Source organism: Crinia signifera, chromosome 4 (assembly GCF_055691185.1).
Source record: "Crinia signifera chromosome 4, ASM5569118v1, whole genome shotgun sequence".
NCBI classification, from domain to species: domain Eukaryota; kingdom Metazoa; phylum Chordata; class Amphibia; order Anura; family Myobatrachidae; genus Crinia; species Crinia signifera.
The window spans coordinates 7,613,567-7,632,596 of NC_139220.1; the positions used below are offsets into that span (position 1 = coordinate 7,613,567).

At 47.9% G+C, this 19,030-nt stretch overlaps 1 protein-coding gene across 1 annotated transcript in view; it reads right to left on the minus strand.

Annotated features, from left to right (window-relative positions):
• Positions 1–404: 404 nt before the first annotated feature.
• LOC146073620 (zinc finger CCCH-type antiviral protein 1-like) overlaps positions 405–19,030 on the minus strand; it is a 30,645-nt gene continuing 12,019 nt past the window's right edge. Inside the window, exons 2-13 of the mRNA XM_083180922.1 lie at positions 16,980–17,115; positions 16,069–16,438; positions 14,358–15,842; positions 13,663–13,725; positions 12,957–13,080; positions 12,629–12,791; positions 12,345–12,465; positions 10,913–11,009; positions 4,845–4,944; positions 3,573–3,703; positions 3,037–3,188; positions 405–2,919 (exon numbers count right to left, since the gene is read on the minus strand). Coding sequence (XP_083037048.1) covers positions 2,633–2,919; positions 3,037–3,188; positions 3,573–3,703; positions 4,845–4,944; positions 10,913–11,009; positions 12,345–12,465; positions 12,629–12,791; positions 12,957–13,080; positions 13,663–13,725; positions 14,358–15,842; positions 16,069–16,438; positions 16,980–17,115 — 3,229 coding nt within the window. The 3' untranslated portion in view covers positions 405–2,632. The remainder of the gene's footprint in view (positions 2,920–3,036; positions 3,189–3,572; positions 3,704–4,844; positions 4,945–10,912; positions 11,010–12,344; positions 12,466–12,628; positions 12,792–12,956; positions 13,081–13,662; positions 13,726–14,357; positions 15,843–16,068; positions 16,439–16,979; positions 17,116–19,030) is intronic.

The window sequence follows — 19,030 nt, forward strand, 5'->3', positions numbered from 1 at the left end:
AGTAATATTGACCTTTACAGTAGAACTACAGGTCCCAGCAAGTCTGCCCCACATGCTGGTACTTGGGAGAACCACAGGTACCAGCTTGTGGAGCATTATAGGCCCGCCGGTCTCTATAGCCCCCCTGTAAAGGAAATATTAAAATAAAAACACAAACACAAGTTTTGGTTCCCTGTAAGTAGGGCCCCTCCTTTTGAATCCAAAACGGGGAGCCCCAGATTTCTAAATTGCCAACTCCTTCTAACCACCACTTTAACCCCATTGTTAGAGTGCTGCAGTGACCCCTGGTGGATGAAGGAGTAGGGAACTGTCCTGGTATTATCCTACATTATTATGGATTGTGGTCTTCTTTTGAATTAAATGGTTTTATTGAAAGATGTAAAATAAATCACATCAAAGCGTAATTATTTTGGATTGTTAATGTTGAATAGCATTAGTACATAGCAGCTGATGAAGGTGTCTTCTACATAGCAGTAGTCATATAATAAGCAGGATTAGACATTTTCATCAAAAATAAATGCAAGAAAAATGGTTTTAAACAAAAAATAATGTGCTTTTCTGTCCAACCCAACCCTACCATTATGTGCCATTGTGTCACCGCTATACGAAGAACGAACCCAGTCCTGTAGGGCAAGTCAACCTCAATGGATAACGCAACGGAAAGTAGCAGCAAGCGGTGATGCCAAGTGAACTTTCCCCGTATCTACGAGTTACCGGCGTTATATTGGGTTTTCACTCTAATGCTACGCCTACATTACAGCAAGCATGATGTAAAAATAAGCGTACATACAAGAAATACATTGCAGCCAATTCACATCTTCACTTATAGAAATCAAAAACATTTAATGTTCTTAGAATCACGACCGTTATAGTAGTTCATGGGGTTTTGTGAAACGTTGTTACCCCACAACAAATATTATTTTCGCCTAGGGAACAGATGCACAATTCCCCACTGTAGTGATTTTCCGCAGCTATGCATGCATGGGAGCTGGGCGCGTACACCTGTGTGCCCTTCAGCGCGGTACGCATCCCACTTGCAGCTGCATGTAGGGTGGCCATACCCGGGATCAGAATCGACGGGATCCCGGGATTTGGCCCCCAAAACACCGGGATTTCAATCCCGGGAATGGCAATTCCAATCCCGGGATTAGACTGCGCATGCGCAGTCTAATGCCGGGCAGCGTCTGAGCACCGCTTTCCCTGTAACCGGCCCTGCTCAGCGTGACAAGGTCATAGGTCACGCTGCGCAGGCCACACAGGTGCACAGACAGTCTAAGCCGCCTTGACCTATACTGTCCTTGACGGAAACTGCCCGGCTTCCAGAAACCCCGCCTACCCACCCAGCTCCCGGAGAACTCACCTAGTACCCACCCAGCTCCCGGAGAACTCTCTCTCCCACCCAGCTCCCGATGACCATGCCGACTCGCCCAGCTCCCGGCAACATCACCATGCACAGCCACCCACCGTGCTCCTGCCCGCACCTGCCACGCCCTGTAAGTAAACATGCAGGGCATTTTTTCTTTTTTTTAGGGAAGCCAATCCCGAGAATCCCAGGATTGAGCATTTTTCAATCCCGATTGGCTTCCCTAGATGCATGGCATAGGGTGCTCGCCTGTTTGCTATGTTACAGGGCCGACGCAATTGTGACCTATTTAGAGGTGAGTGCACCCAGATTGGTCGGTATTTTCAGATGATTGGGTATATCATTAATGACCCGTGGGAGCATGCATCGTTAACAATATACTGGGTACACACTGAACTGGGCATCACGGATGGTGTAGTGGTTAGCATTACTGCCTCACATCGCTGAGGTCATGGGTTCAATACCCACCATGGCCCTAACTGTGTGTAGTTTGTATATTCTCCCCGAGCTTGTGTGGGTTTCCTCCGGGTGCTCCGGTTTCCTCCCACAATCCAAAAATATACTGGTAGGTTAATTGGCTTCCAACAAAAATTAACCCTAGAATGTCTGTGTGCGCGTGTACATGTGGTAGGGTATATAGAATGTAAGCTCCACTGGGGCAGGGACTGATGTGAATGTTCAACCATACTCTGTACAGCGCTGTGGAATATGTGTGCGCTATATAAGAAACTGCTAATAAATAATCAATATGCACAATGATATCGGTAACGATATTGTTATATTGCATATGATTTATCATATCGTATAGAGCGTACCCAGTTTTGATTCATCACACCGAGACTCAAATACAAATCAGTTACCAAATTCCCTCAAGGTAAGTGCATAAAAAAGGAACCGTAATGGGGTCTCATCCAACCCCAACAGTAACACTTTTTTTGTTCAACAGGATAATTAATCCTGAACCAGCGATCATATAATTAATCAATATGTGTAGGATACACTGTAGTGTAAAAACAGATACAATTGATAGCAGTTTCCTTTTGTAGCAAATGTAGATTAAAAACTCAAAAGAGTATAGATTGTCATCAAGTACAGGTTCTTCTATCCACAGCACTTCTGCCTTGACATTCATCTCCTGACTGGTGACATCACCACAACGCTGTGAGTGACATCACCACAACGCTCTACTTAGTATAAGTTTCTTAGATGTCTATTGGCTTTTTATAGCATCAGTTAATGAAATCATTGAGTTATTTCAGAGAATTACTCTCAGCTGATAACACAGGACTTCTTCTGCTCCTCCTCATATTCCAGAACATACTCGGGATAGATTTGAGGCATATCAAACACCACAAAGATGGAAGGGTTGTTGATATTGTCCACGCAGGAGTCATAGCTTTGGATACGGTTGGGCTTCAGAGGAGGGACCCTCATGGTGGGGTCTCCTATCGCGTAGTCTCCCACAAGCACCCGTGCAACGAACATGGTCCTTTTGCCGCTAGAGTTGGGTAGTGAGTAATTGTGGGAGTAGGAGGCGTCTCTGGCAAAGTAACTTCCTGTGGGAAGAATTTGGGAGAATTAAGACGGGATCTGCAGGCTGTAGAAAACATCCTGAATGACTGCGTACGAGTCAAGCTGTGCTGCAACTAGGGACAATGAAATATTGGACGTACCTTGGCCGTAAACAGTACCATGGGTTCCACAGATTCGCCAGTCAAAATTCTTATTGCAGATGGCATCAAGATGGGTACTATCAGTGCCATGAAACAGCTGGCGCTCCGACACCGCCTTACCAGGATTCGCTTTCTTCATATGTTCATTTTTCCTAAAAACATTTAGGGACATTGAGAAAAGTTGATCTATGGGGACCGGTGTAAAACTGATAGTGTAACGAGAGCAACCAATGGTTTACTTAGTAGACGTTGCTGCGGACAACACTACTGTTGTAATAGTCTCAACTATATGCCCCAATTTGGGCCTCATTAACAAAGTGGTTTGTAAGACAGTAGTAGATGAGCGCAGAGCTTCCCGGGTTGGCACATGGATGTCTTTTACAATGCGCAATGAGTGCGCTCCATTACATCTAAACTCCCAGTGGTGTTGACGTGAGTCACATGACCAAGCATGGTATATGTATGTGAATATATATTAGCCTCACAGTAGTGCATTATGTTTCTCTGCCAACATAAGTAATAAAGAGCAGGCTCACCACTGGTAGAGCTGCCAGAGAGAGGGATTCTGTATGCGCCATATTTTTTTCACCGTCTGCCCGGAGAGCGTCATAGAGAACATTTTGACGAGGTCTGTGAACTCCCTGGATGTCTCACTGATGGCAGCTTTCTATGTGAGAAAGAAAAAATAAAAGCACATTTATCAGCCTGTGTCTCCTATATCATTGTATAGTAATTGTATGTTCTATCCATCTGTCACTGTCATTAGCTAGCATCGCAGCGGTTGCCCCAGAGCCGGATTACGCCGTCGGGAGGGCTGGGGTCACTTCCCTTGGACACAATACAGCACGTTTTTTACTGACCTCTGAGTGCCATCCTTTCTTCACTTCGTATATATATATATATATATATATATATATACATATACACATACACACACACACCACGTGAAAAGCCTGTGTTTGTCCCTCTGTACCTTACTCTGTAGAAGACCTCACAGGGTCAGTGCTGCCTCTGATTAAAAACCCTCCCATGACGAGGCTGCTGCTGTCCTCCATGGGCCTGAGAAGCATGTAAGACGCTTCACCAACAGAGTGACGGAATTGTCACATTGGCAGATAGGTGAAGCTGTAGCACTACCCCACTCCCATGCACAAAACCTTTAGCTAAAAATATATTTCTTTATATGTTTAAAAAATATATATTTTTTATAAATACATGCCGATCACAGGGGGACCAGGGGCACTGACCCCATGAGCCCCCCCCCCCCTTAATCAGGCCCTGGGTTGACCCTCCTATTCTCTCTTCCCCATCCCAATATTGTATACCTCTTCCCTCCTTCCATTCGCTCTCCTCTCCACCCCCCACAGTCTACCTATTTGCTCCTCCCACCCCTCATTCTGTCTCCCTGCCTCTTCCCCCACCCATCCCTCATTCTGTCTCCATTCCTCTTCCCCCACCCATTTTTTCTACTCTCACCCACCATTCTGTGTACCTATCTCTTCCCCCACCGATTCTCTCCTCCCTCCCTCCCTCATTCTGTTTCTCCGCCTCTTCCCCTTACCCACTCTCTCCTCCCACCCTCATTCAGAGAGTTATATAGTGGGAGGAGCAGGGTCCCCAGCAGCACAGAGTATATCAGGAGATGAGTCATATGTAAGGGCAGCATGTGACAGGGTACGTAGATTATGCAAACAGTGGACACTATCACTAGAATGTTACTGTATTATTCAACTATACTCTGTAAAGCAATGCATAATGTGTGCACTATATAAGAAACTGGTAATAAATAAATAATAAATAAATGATACCTTATGACCTATTTCCGGCAAGGCAGCAGTGTCCCAATGCATTGGGTAGATCCCTGACCTCAGTGGAGACACTGGTGTGTTGGTGGCAGTTGATTTTGTTCTGTGAAATAAAAAAAGTTAAATGATGTGAAATGTTGGCGCCACCTAGAGGATTATCCAGCAACAGCACCCACTGTTTTTAAGGTTATTAAGTCATTTCTGTATGGTTAGGTCAGTGGTTCCCACAGTGTGAGCATATGCACTCTGGGGTGCCTTGGGACACTTTCAGGGGTGCCTCAAGTTGGAGGTCCAAGACGAACTCAAATTATTTATGGTCAATGTACTAGGCAAAACCTGTTCTGGTGGCTTTCAATCATAAAATACATGGACAACCAGAAGCGAATCCTGTCGCTCCCCACACCCCCAAGTCTAAGCACAATTTACTTAAATTTCATATATTTTTTTCAAACAAATTTTATTGAGAAGATCACATTATACAACAAGGGCCAAAACAATGGAAAACATACAATAGAATAAATTGAATCCCTAGAAAATATATATAATACTAGTAAGCCCACTCTAAGCAAATGCTTTAAAAAAACTAGTTGGCTACCTTGTGATTGCCTCTGTGTTTGTGCATGTGTGAGAGAGAAAGATGTAGTTTCACTCGTGGCCAACAGATGGCAGTGTTTTGGAGACACAGAATCAGACACTAGATATATATATATATATATATATATATATATATATATACATATACACAGATGATCAGGCTATGCGGAAGAAACAGACTAGTATGTAAATCAGTTTTAGGTTATACAGAACACAAAAAGAGCTCCGAAAAAAATGACCAAAAATGAGGCTGCATAAGAGAAAGGAACCAGAAAACATAAAAGAAAAGCAATAAGAGGAAATAAGGGGAAAGGAAAGAAGAGATCCTCTGGGAAGAGTCCTAGGAGTAAAGGTGCTGACACACACGGAAAGATATTAGATCCAATCTAACATCTATCCAATTTTCCTTTTTGGACGGCGAGATCACAGCAGCCAAAAGGAGGGAGGTGAGCAGGGACAGCCCCAATTCCTCATCTTCAATAGCAGCCCAAACCTTCCGAGTCTCAGGGTTGCACTATTGCACACACTGCGAAAGTTGGGTGGCTAAATAATACCGTCTAAAATTAGGAACACCCAACCCACCAGACGTCGCAATAATTTTTAAATGTACCTAAGGATGTTTTTTGCCCAAATAAAACAACGGTTAATCAATTTTTGTTTTAAAAAGAATTTCTCAGTAAAAGCTTTTGGCCTAGGAGTGCCGGAAAAAAATATCTGATTCTCTTGGGCGCGGTGACTGTCTACAGGGACATTGTCGACCATTTTGGCCGTAACTGGGAAACTCATATGGCTAATAATAAGAATAATGATATTAAGAAAAAAAGAACATTAGAACATTTTTGTTGAGGTCCCCTGGTAACGTGACCACCACATCTCCCTTGCCTGGCTCGCTGCCCCTCATCCTCAGTACGTATTTGCTCTTGCCCTGTACTAAGTGCACATGATCCACTTCCCAACAGGGAGCTTACGGTTCCGTAGGCATGCCTCACTTAGCTCTGCCGCTGCGACAGCATCTAGTTACTGGACAGAAAGACGCACAGGTCTGCAGCTCCATACATACGCAATGGGAATTTACGCCATATATGTTAGACAAACGGGCAAATTTCAACCTGGTATCAGCCCCTAACTGCTGAATTACAAAAATAATGTGACAAAGACAAAAAATAAAACTATAAAATGAAAAAATAAAAGCAGTAACTCCATTTTGTGACTGTCCAGGGGGCGACAGCTGGATGAGTGGTCCGCAGCACCCAAAATGTGATTGTCCAGGTGGTAATAGCTGGATGAGTGGTTAGCAGCTCCCACTACAAGACTATTCTGGTGATGTCAGCTGGAGGAGTGGTCCGCACAACCCAATATGTGACTGTACAGGTGGGCGACAGCTGGAGGAGTGGTCCGCACCAACCAATATAAGACTGTACAGGTGGGCGACAGCTGGATGAGTGGTCCGCAGTACCCGAAATGTGATTGTCCAGATGGTGTCAGCTGGATGAGTGGTTAGTAGCTCCCACTATAAGACTATCCTGGTGGTGTCAGCCGGAGGAGTGGTCAGCACCACCCGATATGTGACTGTCCAGGTGGAGTCAGCTGGAGGAGTGGTCAGCACCACCCAATATGTGACTGTACAGGTGGGCGACAGCTGGATGAGTGGTCCGCAGCACCCAAAATGTGATTGTCCAGATGGTGTCAGCTGGATGAGTGGTTAGCAGCTCCCACTATGACTATCCTGGTGGTGTCAGCCGGGGGAGTGGTCCGCACCACCCGATATGTGACTGTCCAGGTGGAGTCAGCTGGAGGAGTGGTCAGCACCACCCAATATGTGACTGTACAGGTGGGCGACAGCTGGATGAGTGGTCCGCAGCACCCAAAATGTGATTGTCCAGATGGTGTCAGCTGGATGAGTGGTTAGCAGCTCCCACTATGACTATCCTGGTGGTGTCAGCCGGGGGAGTGGTCCGCACCAACCGATATGTGACTGTCCAGGTGGAGTCAGCTGGAGGAGTGGTCAGCACCACCCAATATGTGACTGTACAGGTGGGCGACAGCTGGATGAGTGGTCCGCAGCACCCAAAATGTGATTGTCCAGATGGTGTCAGCTGGATGAGTGGTTAGCAGCTCCCACTATGACTATCCTGGTGGTGTCAGCCGGGGGAGTGGTCCGCACCACCCGATATGTGACTGTCCAGGTGGTGTCAGCCGGGGGAGTGGTCAGCACCACCCAATATGTGACTGTACAGGTGGGCGACAGCTGGATGAGTGGTCCGCAGCACCCAATATGTGACTGTACAGGTGGGCGACAGCTGGATGAGTGGTCCGCAGCACCCAAAATGTGATTGTCCAGATGGTGTCAGCTGGATGAGTGGTTAGCAGCTCCCACTATAAGACTATCCTGGTGGTGTCAGCCGGAGGAGTGGTCAGCACCACCCGATATGTGACTGTCCAGGTGGAGTCAGCTGGAGGAGTGGTCAGCACCACCCAATATGTGACTGTACAGGTGGGCGACAGCTGGATGAGTGGTCCGCAGTACCCGAAATGTGATTGTCCAGATGGTGTCAGCTGGATGAGTGGTTAGTAGCTCCCACTATAAGACTATCCTGGAGGTGTCAGCCGGAGGAGTGGTCAGCACCACCCGATATGTGACTGTCCAGGTGGAGTCAGCTGGAGGAGTGGTCAGCACCACCCAATATGTGACTGTACAGGTGGGCGACAGCTGGATGAGTGGTCCGCAGCACCCAAAATGTGATTGTCCAGATGGTGTCAGCTGGATGAGTGGTTAGCAGCTCCCACTATGACTATCCTGGTGGTGTCAGCCGGAGAAGTGGTCAGCACCACCCGATATGTGACTGTCCAGGTGGTGTCAGCCGGGGGAGTGGTCAGCACCACCCAATATGTGACTGTACAGGTGGGCGACAGCTGGATGAGTGGTCCGCAGCACCCAATATGTGACTGTACAGGTGGGCGACAGCTGGATGAGTGGTCCGCAGCACCCAAAATGTGATTGTCCAGATGGTGTCAGCTGGATGAGTGGTTAGCAGCTCCCACTATAAGACTATCCTGGTGGTGTCACCCGGGGGAGTGGTCAGCACCACCCGATATGTGACTGTCCAGGTGGAGTCAGCTGGAGGAGTGGTCAGCACCACCCAATATGTGACTGTCCAGGTGGTGTCAGCTGGAGGAGTGGTCCGCACCACCCGATATGTGACTGTCCAGGTGGTGTCAGCCGGGGGGAGTGGTCAGCACCACCCAATATGTGACTGTACAGGTGGCAATAGCTAGGTGACTGTCCTGGTGGGTCCCATGGGGTAATAATAATTTTATTTATATAGGGCTTTCTCCAACAAGACTCAAGGGTACTCCCCTCTGGAGCACCCTCACAAATACCCAGTCACCTGGCAGGCCTGACGGACAAGGCTTTGCTCTAGAGGTAGCGCTGCTTGGACCTGTGAACGGAAAACCTTGATAAATTTCATGTGGGTCTTGCAGTATTTAAAATAAGTTCATTATTCAGTTGATGGTCATAGATGGACAGAGGAGAGGTGCAATCTGACGATGATGGCAATTTCACAGGTCTTCCAATGGGCTCCTGCCGGTGAGGAACCCCATGCCCATAAGTGAAAATGAGATGAGGAGGCCACATAAAATCAATACCAGTAGATACCATTTTGTCGCTCTACTTGACCCACTGCCCGCGGACTATAAGGGCTATGTCATTTCTGATTTTTTTTTTTGGACCATCGATGATCACACTTATACAAAGACTGACTCCTAAAGAGACTTCCTGCTTCGGGTAAATGAAAGATCAGGGGCTGGTTTAGCATTAATTCCTGTTGTCATTTTAAAACTATTGTTCAAAGCTTCTGATGACTGCCAGCTGTGACTAACCAATGGATGGTGGGTATGGTTGGACAGGGCAAGGCCATTTATTTGCTTTGTGAATCAGCCATTTTCTTTTCCTCACCACGGTCTTTGTTCCCGGGAATTATCCAACTATAAGTCTTGTTAGAAGACTTGGATTCTAGAGTAAGGAATTTCGGGTGATTGCTGAATTTCAGGTTCTGGATAGAAGGACACCCCAAGCTGTTACCTCGTACAAATGATAAATAAGCTTCTCACAGGGTTGTAGGGTCTTGTAGAGTTCCCACAGTTTAAGGTACAGGTCAGCGAGAACACACACACATGCCTTTCTCTCAGCACATTCAGGGGTAGATGTATAAAGAAGTGATAAAGGAGGAGAATTGATAAAGTGCCTGGTACTTTATCACCGGCCAATCAGCTCCTAACTGTCCCTTTTTAAACCCAGCCTTTAACGTAACAGTCAGGAGCTGATTGGCCGGTGATAAATACCAGGGACTTTATCACTTCTCCTCCCTTATCACTGCTTCATACATCAACCCTTATAGGACCTACACCCAGACAACCCTTCATCTCCTACCACATCATGATCGCTCAGTGACAGCAATATCTGCTACATACTAAACAACAATCCACTCAAACAAAACCCTTAGGGTACAATATGACATTCCATAAATTCTCACATAAACCTGACCATACGCAGTCAGTACAAACAAGTCAGACGAGATCTCTCTGGAGGTAAGAGACCTTATTATGCCCTTGTACCTTTTATTGTGACGTTAGATACACCCAGGAGGGGCCCAGTTCTACGTATCCCTCCTACACCACACAGCTACATTTCATTCCTTCAAAATGTATCTGAATAATCATAGTCCCAAAGGGGACACTGGAGATACAATACCCTGGGGTATAGACAGGTGGTCAGTGAGAGCTGGCAAATTTAGAAGTGCAAAGAAGCGGAGTTCCGGGTCTGTGGCAACCTGATGGAGACAGGAGAAGGACGGTCAGGGCTTAACTAATAAGCACCTGCCGTGAACTTGGGCACCTGAGGTATTCCCGTCTTCACGCTAAGTGAATAAGTACTGCTAGCGCGGCCCTTGCCGCACCGCGCCTTTATTAAGTTGGCTGCAGCGCTTTCTTAGGGCTCCAGCCTGGGCAGCGCTACCTTTATTAAGAAGTGCTGACCCGGCCACGCTGTTCATCGCACTTAACAGCACCCAGTCCGTGGGCTCCTATCTCTTCCTCACAGAAGGGGAGGCCTTGCAGTGATTGTACTGTGCTCTGAAGGTGGTTAGCATGTTCCTTTGTATTGCAGGCTAGTAGCAGCCGCCATCTTGAAGCCGATCCCGCCTACACATTCTCCTCCCTGCTTCAATGTGTCAAGAAAAAAATGCTGATACCTGATAGGGTGCCATGATTCAAGAACGTTTGGGAACCGCTGCCTTAGACAATTAATGAATTTCTTAAGAAAGAAGTACAGATGATGCCTCCTATTGGTTGGTGTACTAATGTTTAAATCTACATATATATTATATTGGAATCAGTAGCTCACATCTGGCATTTTTCATATGCTGAACATACAGGTAGTGCAATAAACCCGGGTTATGTATCTATAATTCTATTACCTTCCTTTCAGCAACTTCACATCTTCAAAGCTTAGGAATTTGGGTCTCCTGCAGACCTCCTTCACGGTCTGGTAGACCAGGTTCTTCTGCTTCATTTCTGAAAGGAGAGGAGATCGTTAATGAATAATACTGTCATCTCGTTCCCAGAGTTGTGGAGGCCTCTGCACTATTGGGGTCCCGTTGTAAATCTATAGAGACTCCGCCTTATACTCTGCACTATTGGGGTCTCCAATATTGGAAGAGCTCATTAGAACTAAATATAGATTTCACTACAGAGGCGATCCACAAGAGGCCTCCGCCAAAACAAATAAATCACCAGGGCCAGATGGGATTCAGCCCAGGGTTCTAGTAGAACCGTGAGCAGCGTTAGTAAATCCTCTGTATTACATTTTTGATAAATCATTTACATCTGGTATTCTGGAGAAGAGCGGAAATAGTACCAATATTAAAAAAGGGAAAAAGAGATGGTCCCGTAAATTTTAGACCTGTGAGCTTTAGACATCAATTATTTGAGGGAGTTTTAAAGGTTTGTATCCTGAATTATTTAGAGGGGCATGGTATAATCAGTAGAAACCAGCAAGGTTCTGTAAAAACAATTGTTCTTGCCAAACTAACCTAATAAGTTTTAACGAGGAAGTCAGCAAGAACCTAGATATGGGGTATGCTGTAGACGTGATCAGGTTGGATACCAGTGCTAAGTGGGGTACCACAGGGATCGGTGCTAGGGCCGCTACCTATTTAGTAATGATATACAGGAGGGAATACTCAGCAAAATTATCCATCTTTGCGGATGACACAAAACTGAGCAGGGTGATTAGAACAGACATGGATGTCTCCCCGCTTCAGAGGGAATTAAATAAACTAGATATGCGGAGAAATGGAAAATGAGGCTCAGTGTTGATAAATGTAAGGTTATGCATCTTGGGAGAAATAACCGGTGTGCTAACTCAGGCTGGAGGAGAGAAGATTTCGTACCCTCCAAAAAGGAAAGGCTTATTTAGGGCAGTAATAGTATGGAACGCTCTTCAGCGGACCCAATAAATACATTTACATTAAGGTTAGACAAGCGTTTATTGGATAAAAACATCCAGGGGTACACCCGATAAACCTCATGACCCCCCAACAGTTCACGTTTTCCAGGTCTCCTCACAGAATCACAAGTGAAGTAATTAGCTCCACCTGTGGATCTTTTAAAATGTGTCAGTGAATAACGAGTGCACCTGCAAGGTGACCTGGAAACCGTGAACTGTTGGGGGGGTCCTGAGGACCGAGGTTGATAACCCCTGCTCTAAGGGGTCAAAGGTTGAACTTGATAGACGTACGTCTTTTCTAAACTACTATGTTATAGATTCAACTGTATTGGGACAGTTCCGACCCTAATTCCTGATCAGATTTGTTGAGACGGATCTACTGCACCAAAGCCGTTGACTACCTCGGAAGTTGATCTCGTATCGCTGCTGTCCGGCTGTGAATGGGATAATCCCGGTGGGGTCGGACAGATAGATGCTTTCGAGGTCTGCAGACAGGATGGTTGAACTCACGTTCTTTGTGTTCTATAAGAACAGAGACAGATGTGAAACATGCAGCTCACAAGCCACCCTCACCCCAAACTAGAGAGTGAATTCTATGGGCTTCCGGTCTTAAGGATTCTATCTGGCATAGAAGGGGGCGTTAACAGCAATCCCATCTTATCAGAAAGTCGCAGCGCGGGCTTACAGAATGTCCATACGGCGTCCAGTTGCCGTATTCATCCTTCCAGTACCAAATCCACTCAGTGGTCATCACGTATTCCGGGGGTTTTGTGACAGACGACAGGGTGGAGAGCCGGCGGACGAGGCTTGTGCCAGATTTGAAGGTCTCAAAGTTGACCAATGGCATGCTGAGAAACAAAGAGGGGGAGGAGTTACCTGCAGAAGGCACCGCCCTCCCCTTACGAGACACGTATTATGGATTTATATAGGAATTCTAGAAGGGTTTATTTGCAGCCCGCCGGCAGTTAGGAGCTGATACTTTATCTCTCTCCACTGGTGATTGTGGATCCTACCTGGTGACTTTAGGATCGCAGTAGGCCTTCTCAACATTCTCCATATTGTGAAGATCTTCCCAAATTGCTCCGCTCAAGACTTGCCAGCGGTACGGTAAGTAGAAGTGCATATCCGGGCATTTACCTGCGGGCAGAGGGCACCTGGTAATATCCGGAACGCTGAACAGTGGCCGTTGCTAGAACAGGTGATGTCAGGAGGAAACCCAACATCATAGATCCTACTAGTTGTATAACAGGATGAAATGTTCCGTACCCAGTAATCAGATGACGATAGAAGAATATACAGAAACAAACCGACTAATATAGCTTTTTATATTACGGTATAATACAATCTGTCTGTATAGGAGTTACGTGCTAGAGCGGGGTCCAGGAATCTCAGATTTGTTCCAGTATGAATTTATTATGTCGACACCACAATGTCGACATTAGGCTGCAGATAGTGTTAGGTATAGAGTCCTAACAATATAGAAATGTTATGTCCACATATGTCAGCACAACGACCGTGTCACCACTCTATCGACATCCGGTACTACACCCAGTAACGCTAAGGGCTACATTTACTGTCAGAGGTTCTGGTGCTGAAAACAATAATAATAAATACATAATGTGCCCAATTTAGTGCTTAATATTTCTGCAATGCCCTTAGAAGAGGCGCGCTTAGTAAGTACGCCCCAATGTCTCCCCAGCGAGGCCCATCGGCACTTACCGGCCAGCTTGCAGTACTTCCACAGATTGGAGACACAAATATCAGGGACTTTATCAGGCGTCGCTAAAGACAAACAAAAAAATACATCGAATTATTTGCAAATTACTAACACTTCTACAAATAAAAAGAGGTGCTGTTGCCCGTAGCAACCAAATCAGATTGTGTCTATCATTTTCTACGGTGCAATAGAGAAGTGAAAGACAAAGGGGCCAATTCTGGTTACGAATTCGGCCCCTGCCGCGATGCACTGGCGCCAGGCTATTCGCTGCGGGAGAGAGGGACAGAAGAGGACGGCACTGGGCGTTCTCATGGGAATGGGGGCAGGACAAAGTCTGCAGCTGATGTCACATGACGTTAGTCGCTCCGCCCAGTCGTCATCCCGGCATCTGAAAATATAAGTTAGTCTCCACTGCTTCATATTTGCGATGGCAGGAGAAATCAGTCGATGGCGAGGACCATCGAATGATTTTTTTCACCGTGCAGCCGCATGTGAGGGGGGAGCATGCTAGTGAGGGGATTCACGTGGTGTTTACCTGTTCCCTAGGCTTCGAACAAACGCAGCTTGGCGATCAGGACTGAATGAGGCCCTAAGTGACCATATTTGTATATTAAATAAATCGCCCTTTCAAAAGAACCCTTTCTTTCCTCAAACACTGGACACAAGAGCTTACATTTGCTGGGTGGCGTAAGCCTACCTGGGGACGGTTTGTTGACCGGCTGATCCTGGGAAACGTCATATCTGGCGGCAGAAAGTTGGCTGAGGTCAGGTCTTGACACTGGCTTTACGCTGGCGAGGACCTTGCTTGGATGGTCAGCTCCCTCAGATAGCCTGGATGGGTCTCCATAGAGGCTGGATGCACGGAGGCTGCTGATACCACCAGGGGGGGATACTGCGGTCTTAGCAGGTGCTGTAGCGGTGGTATGAGCCGGTATGGGTGGAACGCCAGATGACCTATCGCTCAGATCACTGGACACTGGCTTGACGCTGGTGAGGACCTTGCTTGGATGGTCAGCTCCCTCAGATAGCCTGGATGGGTCTCCATAGAGGCTGGATGCACGGAGGCTGCTGATACCACCAGGGGGGGATACTGCGGTCTTAGCAGGTGCTGTAGCGGTGGTACGAGCCGGTATGGTTGGAACGCCGGATGACCTATCGCTCAGATCACTGGACACTGGCTTTACGCTGGTGAGGACCTTGCTTGGATAGTCAGCTCCCTCAGATAGCCTGGATGGGTCTCCATAGAGGCTGGATGCACGGAGGCTGCTGATACCACCAGGGGGGGATACTGCGGTCTTAGCAGGTGCTGTAGCGGTGGTACGAGCCGGTATGGGTGGAACGCCGGATGACCTCTCGCTCAGATCAAAGGTCACTTTACCGGATACTGAATTTGCTCCAGTGAGCGATGTTGGCTGATGTAGGGATAATCTGACCGAAGGCGTTGGTGGGACATTGGATGGTCCAGGCGGTTGACTGGATGGTTTAGGTGGACTGGTCGGTGCAGTCGCTGCATTGTTGGGGGTAGCAGGTAATATAGGATTCTGCTGAAGAGGGTGCACCAGTGGCACGTAGTATTGTCTGGATTGTGCACCTGATTGATAAAGATCCATAAACTTTGTCACATTGAATGTAGGTGGTGGTGCAGGAAATGGTGTTGGCCTATTTATTCTCCTATACTGTGGCAGGGGCTGGGCTGCCGGTGGTGCACTTGGTGTTGGGGTAATTCCCGGCTTAGCAGATCCTGCAGGCGCCATCTGGTGAGAAGTATTTGGACCATCTCTTAGAGATTCACCAGCAACAGAATAATCTGACTTCTGTCTACCGAGAGATGTTGGTGGAACGGGGGATGGTGCGACTGGCTCACTGGATCCTGTACGTGGAGCGCCTGGTGCACCCGTTGCTTTGTCTGATTTAGCGGATAATAGCCGCTCTCTGCCAGTTTGCGCTGCATTAGTTACGGCGGCACTGGGCTGGACAGGATGCACTTTGGGCTTGTTGGCTGGTTTGGGCCGTCTCTCTAATCCCTCTTGTGCTTGCCCAGAACTGGGTGTTTCGGGTGTAAACCAATCTTCCATCAACTTTTCTAGCTCCGTTTTCTGATGTTCGCTGTCACTGTCACTTTCTACGGACCCGCCGTATTCAGATGCTGGTCTGCTGCCAGATCCTTCCCAAACCTGGAACCCTACATGACGAAACCAAAATGACAATTGCGTTGTTAGGAACAATGGCGGAATTATGAAATGAAAACACACATGGTGTAAATGATATGACACTAGAATCATTGTTAACGTTTAACCAGTTAGTTGCAGAAATAATTATCATCATTTTCCGGCTCAACTCCGCGTTCGCACCAGACACAATAACTGTATAGTACCAGCGGCCAGAAGAATGATTTATTAGCCGGATACCTGTTCCTTCTGCCGGTCTTTCTCGACTCTTGTCCTGCGATACACCTCGAGATCCAGGTCTACCTCTGTTTTTGGGCCGTCCCCGTCCTCTGCCCCTGCCCCTGGGACCTCGCGGTGCCCCCCTTCTCATGTCCCTGCCTCGTTCCTGGTGCCGCTGGTTGTGTCGGAGCACGCAGAGCATCTGAAAGTTCTGCACAGCGTCCACGGGCAGCTTGTGGCGATCGTACAAGTTAGGGTTCGTCTCCAGAAGATTGTGTGACTTAAAGCAAACCTGGTGGTAACATTTCCCTTGCGTAAAATATCCACATATGTGCAGCCGTGTACACGCTTCCCCTTCCTCGCAGGTGCTGTCTAGGTATTTCCGACAGATCTGTGGAGAATAGGGATCGGTGAGACAGTGATCCACCCGACACCGGTGATGTACGAGGTGCGCTCGCAAAACAATTCTAACTTTATAGCAGATGTTACATTCATTTATATATATATTACATCACTGCAGTAGCACAAGAGACTTTTAAAACAGCAATATTTAGGCTGGTATCTGATCACTGGTGGATGAAGGCAGCCTGGGGCCCTGGGCTTGACACATGCCAGGGGCCCCGTCACTCATACATGTCTTAGACATAAATTCAAATAAAGCTATACTTGATGTCACGAATACAAGCCTCCGATGTCCGGTCCGGGCACCCCTCATGCCGCATTTCCCGGATTGCGACCAGTTTCAGTGCACTGCAGCGTGCGCACATGTGAACCATAGCAAAAAACGCCTAATAGCAATTTTCGCTATTGTACGTCAGCCCCTGAATTAGGCCCAGTGTGCAGCCACAACGTCTGGCTGCTGGCAGGAAAGCTCCGGTGCCGCTATGACAAGGCCACGGAACCAATCCTAGCCCAGCGCTGGTAATTCTCACCTCCGGAAGCAGCTGGCTGTCATTCTGCAGCAGGAGGACCTTTAATTCCTGATCATTCAGACCGCTGAGCTCGTTAGCCTTCAGCACCATCTGGTTATGATCCGATAATATGTCGTGGGACAACTTGCGCGGACACCTGGAACAAGAGCCAACATATTTATTATTTTAGCCAAAGCTGAATTTAAATAAAAACAAAATATATTTCAGCTGTGTTTAAGCCAACAGGACTGCGAGGGCGCTGCCGCTACGGGGTCCAGAGGTGAGAGAGGGGCAGCGCAAGATCACCCTCCCATGGATGGCCCCCACTCGTTTACTGCTCCCACCCACCTTATACTCCAAACAGAACAGTTAAACTTTTAAACTTTACTATAATCATATGGCTGAAATTGATATAATAACTACTACTATCACGCGGGTGATCTGTATCTAGTAGGGGTAGTGGTGTGAGTTTATTACATTATTATCATCATCTGTCATTTAGAAAGTGCCACACGGGTTCCGTGGCTCCAATATATCTCTGGGCACCCCTTATTTGCAGCATGCCCCCCTCCCTCCTTCTGTTGGCCCTTCCATTGTTTTGTCCTGCCCTACGGCCCGTCTCCTGGATATACACAAACATGTGGTCACATGGGGAGAGTGATGCAACGTCAGAGATCAGATGCAGCTGGTTTGGTCCAACTCCGGATAACCTAACAGCTGAATCAGAGAGGCAGTTATCAGGCGCTGCTGCTGTACAGTACATGAGCTGCTTCCGGCGTCTACTCCACCCAAATCTACAGAGCGTTCCAAACAGCTGGTATACTGAGCAGGCAGCCACTGCACCATCGTCACAGAACGCCATCAGGGCGGTGGTTATCAGGCGCTGCTGCTGTACAGTACATGAGCTGCTTCCGGCGTCTACTCCACCCAAATCTACAGAGCGTTCCAAACAGCTGGTATACTGCGCAGGCAGCCACTGCACCATCGGCACAGAACACCATCAGGGCGGTGGTTATCAGGCGCTGCTGCTGTACAGTACATGAGCTGCTTCCGGCGTCTACTCCACCCAAATCTACAGAGCGTTCCAAACAGCTGGTATACTGCGCAGGCAGCCACTACACCATCGGCACAGAACGCCAACAGGGCGGTGGTTATCAGGAGCTGCTGCTGTACAGTACATGAGCTGCTTCCGGCGTCTACTCCACCCAAATCTACAGAGCGTTCCAAACAGCTGGTATACTGAGCAGGCAGCCACTGCACCATCGGCACAGAACGCCATCAGGGCGGTGGTTATCAGGCGCTGCTGCTGTACAGTACATGAGCTGCTTCCGGCGTCTACTCCACCCAAATCTACAGAGCGTTCCAAACAGCTGGTATACTGAGCAGGCAGCCACTGCACCATCGGCACAGAACGCCATCAGGGCGGTGGTTATCAGGCGCTGCTGCTGTACAGTACATGAGCTGCTTCCAGCGTCTACTCCACCCAAATCTACAGAGCGTTCCAAACAGCTGGTACACTGCACAGGCAGCCACTGCGCCATCGGCACAGAATGCCATCAGGGCGGTGGTTATCAGGCGCTGCTGCTGTACAGTACATGAGCTGCTTCCAGCGTCTACTCCACCCAAATCTACAGAGCGTTGCAGACAGCTGGTACACTGCGCAGGCAGCCACTGCACCATCGGCACAGAACGCCATCAGGGCGGTGGTTATCAGGCGCTGCTGCTGTACAGTACATGAGCTGCTTCCAGCGTCTACTCCACCCAAATCTACAGAGCGTTCCAAACAGCTGGTACACTGCACAGGCAGCCACTGCACCACCGGCACAGAATGCCATCAGGGCGGTGGTTATCAGGAGCTGCTGCTGTACAGTACATGAGCTGCTTCCGGCGTCTACTCCACCCAAATCTACAGAGCGTTCCAAACAGCTGGTATACTGAGCAGGCAGCCACTGCACCATCGGCACAGAACGCCATCAGGGCGGTGGTTATCAGGCGCTGCTGCTGTACAGTACATGAGCTGCTTCCGGCGTCTACTCCACCCAAATCTACAGAGCGTTCCAAACAGCTGGTAT